Here is a 15,078-nt window from a genome sequence, read left to right as displayed (position 1 = left end):
ACTCCATTGTGGTTGGGACTGACGTTATGCTGATGATGATCACGCTGCCAAGTTGGTGTCCGATCCTAAATTATGTTGTCAAAATATTACATGTATCTAGACACCTTTTAAGAATATGTACATCCATAATTGAACAAATTTGAGACAAGAATTTAGAATTGGAGGGAGTACTTTATTGGATTTAACTTTTTGTTGAAACACTATATATACTAGATGATGTCTCGCACGTTGTTGCGGAAATTTTTAGTTAACATAAAGAGTATTCAAAATTAAAAACATATAATAAAATTGTACATTTTTCACTTAGTGGGAATAACTTGATGAAAGTAACATGCATGCATATGCAAAAGTTTTTTCAGTGTATAGGTGTGAACAAATTAATTATGTGAACAGAACCAGGGAAGTAGTTCGAAGAGTACGAGCTGCTCGATTCAGCCGGCACCATCAAGCTTCAAACGGTATCAATCTCGACATGTAAAGCTCCATCGCCGCCACAGATGCTGAAGAAGAATCTCATGTGCTGACGGGAGAAGAGACCCTCCTGAAACGGGCTGTGGCATGGCAATCGACACAACGTCAGAGATTTCGCCACATGACCACCCTGTCCAAGCACCGACGAGTGGGCCTCTAAAACCGAAAGTCGTAAAAGAACATTAGCAATCACATAACAATTTTGTCCCGAGTCAAAATCGATATCATTGAAATATATTTCTGGAGTGTATTGATTTGGTGTTGACAAGTTTGTCATACGCTTGGTCAAACATTTAAAAGTTATATTTTTTAGTGGGTCTCCTTTTCACTACTAAATCCACGAAAATTTAATAAAAGATGACCTTAAATAGACGTACCACTCAAATCAGCCCCGGAAGCAACAAAATGGGCTGATATTTTCACAAAGTTTCTTCCTCCATGGACAGATATTTTGAAACCGCCGGCAAAACATGTGCAGTTTCTCTTGCAGCTCCGACATCGCGCTAGTCAGCATCAAACATTCAAACATAAATATCATAAAGCTATGTTAACTAAAAATTCTCATAAAATTGCACAATTTTGCTGGGCGTGCAGACAGATAACTTTAGAGCACTGTTTTTCAGTAATCATAAAAAAATAATCCTTACGTCCCATATTAAGTACATGTATCTAAACGGTTTTTTTTGCATAGATACATTAATGTTTAGATAAATTTGATTCACTTCGTATGGGATGGAGGGAGTATTGATGTCGTACTGTCTATATGGTGTTACAAAGGACGCGACAAGACGCATCTGTTCAGGGGGATGCCATTACCGAAAGTCCTTAACCGCATGGCAATTATAAGTACTGTAGTGATTATCCTAACAGGTTTTGGCATTACGGACAATCTAAAAAAACATCACACGTAAATATTATAAAGCTATGTTAACTAAACATCTCGCAGAAAATTGCACGATTCTGCAAGGCGTGCAGAAAGATAACTTTGGAGCGCCACGCCTGTCTTGTTTTTTAACTGATGTTGTACTACAGAGTCTTAAGTGATGAATACATCAGTTAGTCTTAACTGATGTTGTATTACCGAGTCTTAACATCAGTTAATGTATTACAGAATAGTTGAATCACTTAAACCTACCCTCTAATCCTAGTTGAGCTTGCAGGAAGCAATTAGCATCTGCACCTTGGCACCTTGCATAGTTGCATATCACCAAAACATACAGTACTAGGAACCAGCTATGGTTTCTTGCTATCTAGAGATGAATATATCGACATCTCTACAAACGAACTGTACGGCATTTCTTTCTATTCCAGCTAGCTACCCCAATAGAAACCTTAGACGGACCATCTTCTTTGTCCCTGGCTTTCGCAAGATGAAGCCTCTGCCTTCAGCAACCCAACCTCAAACTCTGACGAGCTACCGCTGTAATCAACTTCCACGTGATGGATGACCTCCAGTTGCAAATTTGCATTTGCTGATGTAGCAGCCTAGGCATATATACCATTGATTTAAACAAGTTAACATAAAGCTCATAGAACAAGGATGGATAACTGGAAGTAGATGTTCCGTTACCAGACTGTTGGTTGTATGAGCACCATGTTTCAGTCGCTTGTTGCTACATTCTCTGCTTCGTTCCCTGATAACTTCAGTCTCATCATCAACAAAGTTCTGATCTGATAACTCTGAAGAAAGAAAAAAAAGGCAGTTCTCCTCAATGATATATACAGGCAAAAAGCAGCAAATTAGATGGACTCAGCAGGGTGCGCGAGAAGCCCAGGAAGCGTCTCTTCCGAAGCTTTTTTCCACCAATGGGAAAATGGATGGGCTGTGGAACGAAGCTAGTTTTAAGCTATGCGTTTGTAACAGCTTTTAGCTTATTTTCGCCTACAAGCCGAGGAGAAGCTGTTCCAAACTGGGCCATAAGTTGTATCACAACATATATGCTACTACCGTTGAAAATGGAATACCACTATTTCTTTGAAGAGAGCAGCCAATTGTGTGATTGCGCATGTGCATGCCAAAGAACTATATATTTCATGATTCTAAGTGTCAGACTGAACATCTGGTTACTCAAAAAAATATAAATGACTATGCTCCCATCTAATGAATTTCTTATGTACCATTTCCCTACCTGTTCCAAAAAGGGAATGCCCATGCAAGTGGAAGTGGGAAGTAGAAGACCCTCCAGAGTTCTTTCGTCTAGCATAGTGACTGATTCTCTCTTGCCTTGGCTCACTAGTCGATGCATCATCATTCATATAATAAGCATTCCTATCTTCTTGGTCCCCATAATACGAAGGCGGTCCAGTATGCTCGACCTGCGACACTCTGGATTCAGCTCCATCAGCCTCAACCATCCCCCAATATACCTGCTGTAGTAGGAGTGGAATTTCAATATTGCAATTAATTGTTTTCATGTCCATCTCTTTTTTTTTCTCACCAAGATATTAAATTATTTTCATGTCCAGCATCAGTAAGAGTTATTTAGCTCTTCTTTATGACATTAATAAGGGGGAAATATGATTAAGATGCCTAAAATTGCATTGGAAGTGTCGAAGGACAAGGCTATTTTGTCAACAACAAAAAATGAGAGGCTAAAAGACATCTATTCCGGAGTAGGGGGGGGGGGAGTTTTTTCTTTCTTGTTGAGGAATGGGACGGTACTGTCAATACCTGATCAACTTGTGTGTTTGCATGATTTCCATTGTGAGTTTTATTCCTCCATACACTTGGAGACCAACATAGCAACCCATTTGAGCTTATTTCACCATCATATAGTTGAGTAACAAATGATAACTCCAGTGAACTAATATAGAGCAGGTGCTTCTCATCTGTCCATCTAGTCGATGAACCTGCACTCAATGGGTCCTGATAAAAGAAAAGGAGGAGTAAAGCAACTGACTTGATAATGGCTCCATAGTGATTATCCAATATATGAAATTTTCAAGACATGCAAGAAGTTCAAGTACTCCCTCTGACCCATATTACTTGTCTCAAGTTTGCCCAAATATGAATGTATCTATGTTTAAGAAGCATCTAGATACATGTAATATTTTGACAAGTAATATGGGTTGGAGGGAGTATATATTTTTTGACAGCGGCAAGAAATTCAAGTATGTAAGTGATAAGTCTAAATAGTTTGGCTAGAGAGTCTTCTGCCCACCATTCAAGTATAATATCACCGGGCAGTTTTGTATACCTCAATACTCCTTCCGTGGGCATTGAAATGGGCACATATAGTACATATCAAAATAATCAAGCAAGCAGGGGTGCAAGACAATGAAATAACCTATAATCTATTTGTCCTGGAACTGAAAATGTGCTAAATTTCTACAGTGATGAACAAGCAATGCTTTAATCATTTATCAGAAACCTCGTTAACAGACACACCGAGCAAAAACATTAAATGACAGAGCTGACTGGACATTATTATACGTCTGTTAACCTGCAGCTTGCAGGCTTCTACAACTTTTCAACATAAAAAAAAATTCATGCTCTGTGGAGTGCAACAAAGGCTTGGTACGCTTTGGAGTGAAACCACAGGATTCTCATAGGTAGAGTTGCTAATTTGAGTGATATATTAGAATCAGGACGTTATGAGTGGTGCATCTGGAACTGGCTACATTCTCACTTCTCCGTGATGGATATGGTATCATCTCTGGTAACATATAGAACTACGTTATAAAGTTGAATGGAAATGGGTAATTCACCTTTTGTTTTATCCAAAAATGGTCATCATCGTTGATCCACCAAATCTCCACCATGGTTAAAAATTCAATTGGAAGGTCCACTTTCCAACCCTGAACTACCGCAGGAGTTCACTTTTCAACCTTGAACTACAAAACAGGTTGCTTTTAACACTGAACTATTGAATCAGTTTACATAACCTCCTTGGTCCTATTCTAGGTGGTTTAAAGCTGACTCAGATGACATATGGTAAACAATTGGCATGTCAGCAACTTCAGTAAAAACATTAAACAAAATTGAGAAAAAAAATACAGAAACATAAATAAAAAACAAACATTAAAAAAACAGAAAATATATAGAGAGAAAAATAAATAGGAAATGACAAAAATCAACTTAACCGCCACGCGTAATATACACAGTGGTAGCATGTGTGTTCAAAATTGAATTTGTACGGACAAGTTAGTTATAAAATTCAACTAATCAATACATGAATTATGAATTGTAGTACTTGCATATTTAGGTTATTGTGAGGCATGTTCCTAGATCTACCCTTTTCATGAATGTTTCTAAATTATTTTGTGTGTTACCGAATGTTTTACACAATTTAATTTATGTTTCCTCTGATTTGTTTTCGAATTTCCTAGAAGTTTCGGACTATCTGTTTGAATATGTTTTGAGTTTCTTGATTTTCTTCACTATTTCTTTTTTAATTTATTGACATAGCAATATGTGATGTGTAGAACCGATGCCATGTGCTGCCAGGGTCAGCTCAAAAAGGCTTTGGATAGGGCCAAAGGGGTAAAGTAAACAGATTTAACAGTCCAAGGTTAAAAACAACAGTTTCAATGTTCAAGGATGAAATGTGAAGTTCGGCAATAGGAACACTTGGTCAGGGTTGAACCACCTTTTTAAATTGGTTTACCTTTGTTTTTTATAAATGCGAAATGGGAAAATGAGTGCACTGCAGTGTGCACCTCCTGATTTGACACTTACTGATCAAAACAGCAGCATTGGCATGTCTTTGCACATAAAAACAGCTATTTCGCCTGGACCTGCATTTAGCACCAATTTTGACTCTGACCCAATTCAACCCACACCTAATATCCAGACCCGCAAGCAGATGATGCGACTGTCAGTAGCATGCATGGGCAGATGGGTCGGATCAGCACAGAACTGAACAAAAAGAAAAGGTGCAAAGAGCGTTGCAAGGTCAGGATGCCTGTTGTTATGTGCAAATTAAGTGGAGCAACTGTGGCGTCCCAGGAAGTAACAGCACAGCCCACTCACCCAGAATAGCAAAAAGAATGGGAGGAAAAACACCCGAGCGAACAATGAAATAAAGAAAGCAAACTCAATACACTTCACTAATGAAAGACGGAATTCTGGCCCTGTTCCTGTAATTGTTTACCAAATAAAGAAAATAAATATATACCCATCTAAAGCTAGTTTACTTGCTTTCATGTCCATATACTAGCTTTCTGTCCAAAATATTTGTATATACAAACATTACCATTTTGCTTCTGATCTTCATTATTGTAAAAAAAGAACTCATCTTGTCAGCTTTGCTACCGCACACCTGCGCACTGCAACTACCCTATCTGTGTGTGGCCCACTCATGCATCTTTTTGCAAGTTCATCAACTTGGGAAGTTAAATGACATGCTAATGTTGCTTTGTGATTTCTTAGTAATTTGTTAAGGTAACAATTGGTCATCTCAGGCATAATAATTTGGTGTCTTTTCAAGTTTGACTTACTCGAGAGGGGATTGGGGGAATCAGGGATTTGGAGGTGGGAAAATTTCGTAGGCTTTATATTATTGTGTGTTTCAGTTCTGGTTTTTTGTGTGACAAAGCCAGAGGGTAGGATGAGGAGCCACACATTCACAGGGGGCACACAAAAAAATAGCGAGCAGGAACCCTCCCATGCACTCTGTTCGTTCGCACTGGCAAGTTGACCGCCCACATGGCTTTGAAATCGTGCGCTGGCGTGATTAGAGACGAAGAGATCATTAGACAAGTAAGATGGTTAGAAGATGCAATTCTTGAGTTTAGAGACTAAAGTGAGACACGCGCCAAGTAAAAGGACCGTTACTGCATTTTACTCGCTGATAAATTGAGTCAAGTAAACGAGACAATTGCACAACAGCCAAGCTATGGTATCATTTTAGAAAGCAAAGTATTCTAAGTGATGATGAAGACGTGTGTCAATCTTCTACTTGAGTAAAAGACCTCTTTCACTCATGGATGAATGCTACACATGCTCTAATAAATCACCAACACAGGAAGAATTATATGATCACTATATTCCCCATCATTTGCTACATTTCATTTGGACTAACCTTTCCCCCGTTATGGGAATATGGAGCAAATCTTTCCTCTTGATTATTCCCAAATGGTGTGTATGTTCACATTAAAAAAGAAAACTTGGATCAAACTTCCAGATTCAGGCAGATACTACGTTCTCAGTAGACCTTTAGCATCATCCATAGTATTTCGGCATATTTTCCCATCGGTTGGAGTCATCTTACATTTGTACAAACCCTGGAGTAATAGCCACAATAAACAAAACCAACAGCTAAGCATGCAATCTTAAACACGTATTAAGCAGACAGCATCACATCGTCATGAATAGGTTGGACAAAAACAATCTAAGCAATTCATTTCTAAATCCAGCATCGCCAGATATGCTCAATCTCAACCACAGGCAGGCAGCATCAGCGATTCACCACGCATTCTCCAATAAGTTGTTCCTCCAAAGGGAAACCCAACTTTATAAATATGTCAGTTGGTGGTGGCAGTCCTTCCACCCTTGGTTACAATACATGTCATCTTTGGCAAAAACGGTTGGCATGACAGCGGATAGATATTTTGATTCAGCAAGAATGGCACAAAGATCTACTCCCTCCGTTCCAAAAATGTTGGACTTAAACATATCATAAAGATTTGTTTTTCTAATCCATAATAACAAAGAAAAACGTAACCGATCGACCCTTACCGGTTACGTTTCACTGATGAGAAATCCTTCCGCTCTCCCCACCCTCCCCTTTGCCTGGATGCAGCTGACCTTGTTTACACCATTCGTTACCAAAACACGCACATCCACAAAGCAAATGCATATGCCACTATGCAGATGAAATTACCGCCCTCGAACCGAATCTATAACCACTCCCATCTCGCTAAGCTAAACCACCGCGCATACCGGAGCGAAACAAACAACGAATCCTCGCAGGTTCATTCGAATCCTAAAGAAGAGAAGACGTGCATGAATCAGAGATTACCCCAGAGCGTAGCGCATCGGACGGCCTCTCGCCCGCCATCCCGCGCCGAGCGTCCACCCAACCGCCGAATCAGCGGCCCACCGACAAACAAAGTGGGAGGATCAGAGGCTACTGCAGCTGGGATTTGGAGGAGGGGTGGCTGGGAGAGGGGGAATTTTGCGAACCCTCTCGGTGGCCGGATCAGGGGAGGTCGGCCGGTCGCTCGGCGAGTGGAGAGGAGAGAGGGGAATGGAAAAGGCAAAGGCAAAAGAGCAATGGTAGCCAGCCTTGGGCTCTTTTATCTCGCGTGGCATGTTCGCTTTTCCACGTTGGAGGCGAGCCGCCGGTCGACACGTGGAAGATAATATCTGATGCTTCTTCACTCCGCTTGTCCAAGGCGCAGCTGGCCCAAACGCGTTGGTTGCCCCCACGGCATCTGCCACCACCTTCACGATCACACACATGTCCTTTCTTTACTCTAATCTCTTTCCTTTAATCATGCACCGCCTAATTAACTGCCTCCCTAACCCAGGGCCGGTCCTGAAATTTGGGCGGGGGGCGAAATTTAAAGTCGGAGCCCTTAATAGAGACATCATATAACAATAATAATGAATATATGTATAAAAGATAGTCACTGACACTTAAATGCATCCAAAAGTAGTGCACGTATTAAATAACTTATGCATATTACCTCAGAAATTTCTTCTAACATTACTCGCTGCAAAGTCAGTTATGATGGGTCGATGTCGATCTCATCCAACTTCTCGATTCATAATGTTGCCAGACCATTTAACTTCTCTTGAGACATTGTTGATCTCAAATAGTTTTTCAATAATTTGAGAATATCTTCTCTTTGATTGTACCAATTCATCCACAAGCTTTTGCCATTTTCCTTTTAGCGCTACGGGAGGTATACTTTCTGGACGACATGATAACACAATGTTATTTTTTTTTTACAAAAAGTGTTGATCAGTGACAATTTTGCATCATATATGCGAAGAGTCGAAGATGTTCATAGAGATTGAACATTAATTAAGTAATACAACTACCTAGAATTGATCAATTCGCCGGAGATGGATCCCAGATTCGCAATTCGCCGGCTGCAGGCTGCAGTTGCCCTGCGCGTCTCCGGCGGTAGTCCGGCTCTTGTCGACAGCGACTCGGCAGACGGAAGGGCAGGCGGTCAGGCCAGCACTGATCCCTTTCTCCTCTCTCTCTTTCCCTTTTCTTCCAAAATCTCAATCTTGTCTGCGCGCCGACGGCCGATCGTTTCTCCTCTTTCCTTTTTCTTCTCCAGTCTAATTTGCGTCCGTGGCTCCGTGCGGCACTGCGGCACCTCGTCGTCTGCGTGATCTGTCGCGTGACTTGCGTTGCTGCATCGCTCCATCTCTCCAGCTGGGCTGCTGCCTCCTCTTGTCTCTGGACTGGGCCGAAGGCCTTTTCTTTTTTCTCAGCAACAACACAAAGCGATTCTGAAGACCTGCTGTAGAACCGTCTGTGGGGTGGAACCCCTGGACTTTGGGGGCCCTGGGAGGCCGCCCCCTCTGTCCCCCTCGGGGCCGGCCCTGCCCTAACCCCTCTCTCGCGTCTCTTTCTTTCTCTCTCTCTCACCAGCCTGCCCCAACCTCTCCACGCCGCACCCGTCCAAAGGTGGAGGCCCGGAGGAGCGCGAGCCAGCGACCGGAGACGAGGGCGGCGGCGGGCGGGAGCAGGCGGAGCACATCCCCGCGCCACGAGGTTCCGCAGATCGACGCCACGGGGTCAGCGCCTCCGCCGTCGCCGCCACAGGGTGTTGTCTCCGCCGTGGCCGAGGTAGCCAATGGCTTCGCCCCACCGGCCCCACGCCACGAGGTCCCGCAGATCCAGCCAAGGACGCCGCTGGCCGGCAAGGCAGCGCCACGGGGTTGGCCGTCGCTGCCCCTGCGGGCAACGTTGATCCTCATGGAGGAGCACACAGATCGAGGTAGCCGAGCAATCCATGGACATTCTACCTTTCCTTTGATACTCACACGGTTCTTGAAGCAGTCGAGGTAGCCCGTGGTTCCGTTGAATTTGAGTACATAGGCACCCAGGTACTTGGCTTTGTTGAATTTAAACTTGAATTCGAGTTCTTCTCTTCGATTTCTTCTGTGTATCTCTTTGATCCATCGATTCCCGATTGTTACGATTATGGATTGATCTGATGTACCTTAATGTATCTGTCATGTACCTCGATGTATTCGTCATGTATCTGTCACGTACTGTGATTTTTTTTGGATAAATGTGATGTACCATACGATGTAGTCGTCTCATAAGTCCATGTACACGAGATACTTAAAAACTGATATGGTATATGAGATGTACGATACGATGTACTCGTCTCATAAGTCCATATACACGAAGTATATAAAAACTGATATGGTACATGTGATGTACCATACGATGTACTCGTCTCATAAGTTTATGTACATGAGGTATTTGAAAACTGATAAGGTATAGTTCATTTAACATAATGTACTAAACATGTCTTGTACCATAATGTACTTAAAAGTGGGAGAGAGAGAAGAACAAAAGTCGCCAGTCTTAATCTCGTTCTATTTTAAAGTATAATAAATTAACTAAGGGAAAGAGAGTGGGGAGAGCAAACGTGTGGCTAGGACGGTGGGAAAAAATGCCGTGGGGGGCACAGCCTCGGCTTTACCAGTACTCTTCCTGAGCGCGCTCTATATGTTGTAATCACTCGGCATGGGGTGATACATCATTCTAAGACCATAATGGAGGTCTAGACTTAAGGGTGTTAGTTAAAAAAAACTTAAGGCTAGTCATGCATGTGATACTACGGTATGTTACTATCTTCATATATAATGCATGGAAACATAAGTATATATATATGGTATCATAGTGCCTCATTTATTATTTTACAAGAGACATTATACCTTGGGAAAAGTTATGTTATCAATATCATAATATATATGTAGAAACCTCTTCGGCGAGGCTTCGCCGAAAACTGTCGGAGCCCGAAACTCCAGCACCGGGGATGTTGGGCATCCCCTTTTTGGTTCGGTGGAGGGCGAAGGAGATCGCTACGGCGATCGCTGGTGTGGCCAATGGCACGAAGTGTAGACACGGGTTTTTACCCAGGTTCGGGCCACCCGGAGGTGTAACACCCTGCGTCCTGCTTTGGTTTGTATTCGATGTGTGTATATCACAGGTACGCGGGGAGTTCCTGGGCTGAGCTACTTGTCCCTCTAAGGGTTTGTATACTTGGGTGAATGATGAACCCTTTGACCGGTGGCATTGGTCCTCCTTTTATAGTCAAGGAGATGTCACAGGTGCCAATGTTACAACGCGACACGTTAGCTAGACGCTTGTCCATCCAGTAAGTCATAATCTACTATTGATCCTCGCTGGGCTTCATGCAGCGTCCAGGCCACTGTTCACGGTGAATAAACTAAACTATAGGGTAACCATCGTAACCGTGCTGTGCAAGACTAGACCTACTATTGTAGCCTATGTCGGGGCATTAAATGCCCTGTCTTCACTGTTCTGCCGACCCCACTTGTAGGTCTGAGCACTCGTTGCCGGGACGTTGCGGGGGCAGCGCGTCTTTACCTTGTTGGGATAGCGCTTCCCGGGTAGCTGCTGCGGGAGGGGATCCTTTCTACGCTGGATCTTGGCCTTGACGTTGTCACTGGTGTCAGAGCTCTCAATCTCCATTGTGATGGTCTTGCCGGCGAGTGTCTTCTCATAGGCCCGTTGGTTGGCCTTGCGGGGGTGGGCTTCCCGGGTTCGCCCTTCCCGAGAAGCTACCCTTGCGGGGTCTCGACTGTTGCGACCCACGCGTCCTGCATCAGTGGGACCCCGTGGGCCACTGGTGCGACAGTAGCCCTCGGGCGTGGATCGGCAACCTTGAGTTCCCGGGTTGTGCTGTCCTCGGTCGGTTGCCGGGCTACGCCCTAACCGACACATGGGTCCTAGGAAAAAACCCTGGTACCCGGCCACGCAGGGCGTTGCCTTGGTTCCGCTTAGCAGAGCGAAACGGTCGGGCGCACGATCTCTTACCTCGTTCCCCTCAATTATCAGGGAGTTATGGCCACGTCGCGCACCCTGTCTTAATTTCTCCGAAATTTTAGGGCACTTAATTGCTGATCGTGGGGATGTCCGTATCAACCCGCCTGCCTCAGATAAATACCCAAGGCCGGCGGCGCCAACGCACCCCCACTCCTTCTGCTTTCGCCACTGCCCTCCAAGCTCACCGCGGCCCCAACCCTTGCCAAGCTCATCCCCAACTTCGCCAATGTCTTCCAAGGGCAACACCAGCAAAGGAGAGAAGAGTGACAAGGCCACCAAGAAGGAGATGTCAGAGAGGGGGCGGAAGGATGAGGAGTTGCGAGCCAGGTTTGCTTTCTTCACCCCCGGGTACAACGACGGGGGGGTGGAGAAGCTGACCTTGGAGCTCCCCACAAAGCACAATGAGTATGGGCCGACGCGGGTCTTGCCCGTCGGCGGGGACCACGACAAGCAGTACTTCCAGGTCTTCGGATGCTTCATCCTAGCCGGGTTCATGCTGCCGCATTCCCTCTTTCCTCATGCTATCATGGAGTCGTAAAGCCTCCTGTTAGCGAAGGTTCACCCCACTTCCTTCTTCACGTTGACCGTTTTCCAACACCTCTGTGAAGCGTTTGTGGGGGTGATGCCGTCGATGGCGCTGTTTCGCCACTACTACTACCCCAGGACGGAGAAGAAGGCTCCCCTGTCCTCAGGTGTGGTGTTCCGGTTCCGCGACAGGCTGAAGTCGGAGTTCATCTAGCTGGGGAAGAAGAAGATCGAGAATGAATGGCGCTGCGACTGGTGCTAGATGCCCGCCGACGAGCACCAGGAGTTCCACGAGGAGGCCATCACGCCGCCGAAGGGTGCGAAGGACTGGACTTTCTGCGATCCCCAGGACGTGGAGCTGGCCCCCATCTGTGACAAGATTCGGGCGCTCCGTGTAGTTGGCCTCACGAACACGGATGTGGCACGCAACTTCATCGAGAGGTGCGTACCTCCCCTGCAGCGGCGCTCACACCCGTGCATGGATGTACACCGGGTAGGGCGACCGTACCCGGCTACATCGCACAGACCAGACTCAAGATGAGATCCGGGTCTGGGTGAATGGCATCACCGGCGAGGATGAAAAGTCTTCAGGCTGTTGCCGGTTGGAGCCCAGGCACTCCATGCCGGGGTCCCGAACCCGGCAGCTCGGGACTGCCCACTCTGCGACGAGTGGGGACTTGTGAAAGATCCCACGTCTAGGAGCCTTCCGGCAAGAAGCCGACCACGGAGCCAGAAGGGGGAGAAGACTCGGACTGGGACTTCGCCACGTCGAGAGACTCGGGTGCCGGCGACGACCCTTCTCTCGGCGCCGATGGAGACTCCGGGGATGACGCTCCCCGGGAAGCCGGTGGGGGCGCGCAAGAGGAGGACAACAACGAGGAGGAGTAGGACGTCTCCCTAGTGAGGCGGATGGCGGCACAAAGGTGAGCTCACCGCCCCAAGCACCACCGCCGGACGCGGGGACAGCAGAACCCGCCAGCAGCGGGGTAGCAACCGAAGTCACCCCCGCTGCGTCGGCGGCGCTGCTGGTTCCCCCCACGCGAAAGGGACCGCCGGCGAGGAGCATCCTAGCAGACCGGGTGCTCAAGCTCAACCCGCCGGGGTAACATTTCTTCCTGACAAGTGGACAAGAATTATGGAACGGAGGGAGTAGAAGATATGGATATGATCTGAGTATGCAGTTATACACTATTCAGGCCTCAATCATATCATGGCCATTTATCGTTTTCCCTATCCAACTTGTTCTCCGATCTCTACATAAGTTCGGTGTAGCCACAACCCTTTTTCTCAAATTGCTAGTAACCACTTATCCATAGCATATATAAATCCTCCGTGGGCATGTTATAATTCACACTCGCTTGGAATAAAAACCAAGAGGATAGGCCTAGAGCTCCAAAGGAATCTTGTCTTGAGTTTCGGAAAGGCACGTTCAGTCCGGATTCGAGGTCGAGGGATAGACCTGCTCGGTCCGAACCCAAGAGGACACTGATGGACTTCTTGCTTCGTAGCTCGGAATGTCTCGTTCGGTCCGAGCCCGAGGATGACAACCCTTCGATGCTTCTCCTAACATAGGATTATGTAGGTAATCGCTCCTATAAAACACATCGATGTGTCAGGTTTGCCAAGTGAACGACGACCTTCGCTCATAAGGATGTCGTAAGCGCACCTTTTATTCTTTAACCATCGTGTATAGATACCCCATACTTGGTACAAATACCTTTCAAAGTGTTGTCCGATTACAACAACATTTGTAAAATAGAAATTTTATTATTTTAAAATTTATTCTCAAGACAAATTCACATGCACAATTTTCAAGCATCCAATCTAAAAATTTATTCACGAAAATATTAGTACTACTTAATTTGTTTAAAAAGCCACTTTCTCTAAGACGAAGCTAACATGTGGCCCCACCATCTTGAGAAACTCTATTGATTATAGTTAACCAACAGGCCAACCCAGGCCCCTCATGACCCGCTTTGCTGCTAATCGGGCCTCCCAAGCCCACATATAAACGAGTCGTGCCATGACAGCCCGCTAAGATGGAATGCAGGCATAAACACGACCTGGTAGCCCCTACTATAGATGGTCATTGGGCTGGACTTTTTCAAAAGCCCGAGTATCATGAGCCCGGCACAAAACATGTGCCACGCCTGGGCTTCCATGGGCCCTCAGACCAGCCCGGCACGACCCGTTTGTTTCTTTTTATTTTTTATAGGATTAACACATTTGGCCCATCAACCTTCTCAATTCTAGCCCAACCCACCTTTTTTTTTTAGCCCGTCATTTCTCCGGACGGTAACGGGGACGAAACCCGCCGGGTAGTGGCTGCCCAAACCCGTCCCCGCGACCTTCATCTCAGACCCGTCCTCGTCCCCGGTTGCGGGTTTCAGTTTTCTCCCAGCCCCGTCCCATCGGGTTTTTCGTCCTCGTCAGGGAACCCGAACCCGCCAACATTTCAGCACCAAGCCAAAGTTGCGGCAGCAACATGAATGAAAACCAACCCGTTTCAGCGCCAAGATAAGACAAAACATTATAATTTAGGCATCATTTCACACATATAACAAAACCATTTCACACATATAACAACACCATTTTGTATAGAAATATGGATTGTACTGGGCCATTTTTATGGGCCATATTGAGTTTTCGTGGGTTTCACGGGTACCGGGTTCGGGGAGTGCTGGACCGGGTTTGAACCCGTGAAACCCGTTGGGTTTCACTTTTGACCCATAAGCAAACCCGCGGGGATTGAATTTTACCCAAACCCGTCCCCTAATGGGGTAAAAACCCGCGGGTTTTCGGGTTTCAGGGCCCCATTGCCATCTTGAGTCATTTCTTCTTGTTTTGGCCTAGCTCAACCATTTTTCTCTAATCTGGCCCAACCCAACCCCTTTTTCCATTTTTTGCCCATGTGCTGATGCAGGCTTCGGTGGGCCCGCGGGGCTTAACGGGCCCGGGCCGTCCTGACCGGTCTTTGTGTCGCACCTGGCCCGGGATGATGCATTTTGGGGCCGGCCTGACCGGACCCCTATATAACCGGGCTTGAGGGGGCTGTGCCTAGGATAGGACCGTTTATGTAAGCCGGGCCGGC

General features: G+C 45.8%; 1 protein-coding gene across 6 annotated transcripts; it reads right to left on the bottom strand.

Moving 5' to 3' along the window:
- Positions 1-1,451: 1,451 nt before the first annotated feature.
- Positions 1,452-7,694, bottom strand: LOC100829766. 6 transcript variants are annotated; one of them, XM_024457463.1, is made up of 6 exons: positions 7,434-7,694; positions 4,180-6,696; positions 3,143-3,337; positions 2,601-2,841; positions 2,042-2,151; positions 1,452-1,956 (listed from the first exon to the last, which is right to left on the bottom strand). In XM_024457463.1, the coding sequence occupies exons 2-6, from the start codon at positions 4,231-4,233 to the stop codon at positions 1,804-1,806; spliced, it is 753 nt and encodes a 250-aa protein (XP_024313231.1). In that variant the 5' UTR covers positions 4,234-6,696; positions 7,434-7,694; the 3' UTR covers positions 1,452-1,803. The 6 variants fall into 6 exon arrangements, with proteins under 6 accessions (XP_024313231.1, XP_010228534.1, XP_024313232.1 ...); XM_010230232.2 differs by having other exon boundaries at positions 4,180-4,305; XM_024457464.1 differs by lacking the exon at positions 7,434-7,694 and having other exon boundaries at positions 4,180-4,305; positions 6,495-7,408.
- Between the last annotated feature and the right edge of the window lie 7,384 nt (positions 7,695-15,078).

Source organism: Brachypodium distachyon, chromosome 1 (assembly GCF_000005505.3).
Source record: "Brachypodium distachyon strain Bd21 chromosome 1, Brachypodium_distachyon_v3.0, whole genome shotgun sequence".
NCBI classification, from domain to species: Eukaryota; Viridiplantae; Streptophyta; class Magnoliopsida; order Poales; family Poaceae; genus Brachypodium; species Brachypodium distachyon.
The sequence above is the reverse complement of the archived record's forward strand: the minus strand, read 5'-3'. Positions and strand labels throughout refer to the sequence as shown.

Bases quoted from the DNA above. Each gene is read 5' to 3' on its own strand.
- LOC100829766 (XM_024457463.1), bottom strand. From the start codon at position 4,233: ATGGTGGAGATTTGGTGGATCAACGATGATGACCATTTTTGGATAAAA. The intron at 3,338-4,179 runs GTGAATTACCCA...TTCTTTTATCAG, and splicing joins ATTTTTGGATAAAACAAAAG to GACCCATTGAGTGCAGGTTC. The intron at 2,842-3,142 runs GTATTGACAGTA...CTCCTACTACAG, and splicing joins CAAACACACAAGTTGATCAG to CAGGTATATTGGGGGATGGT.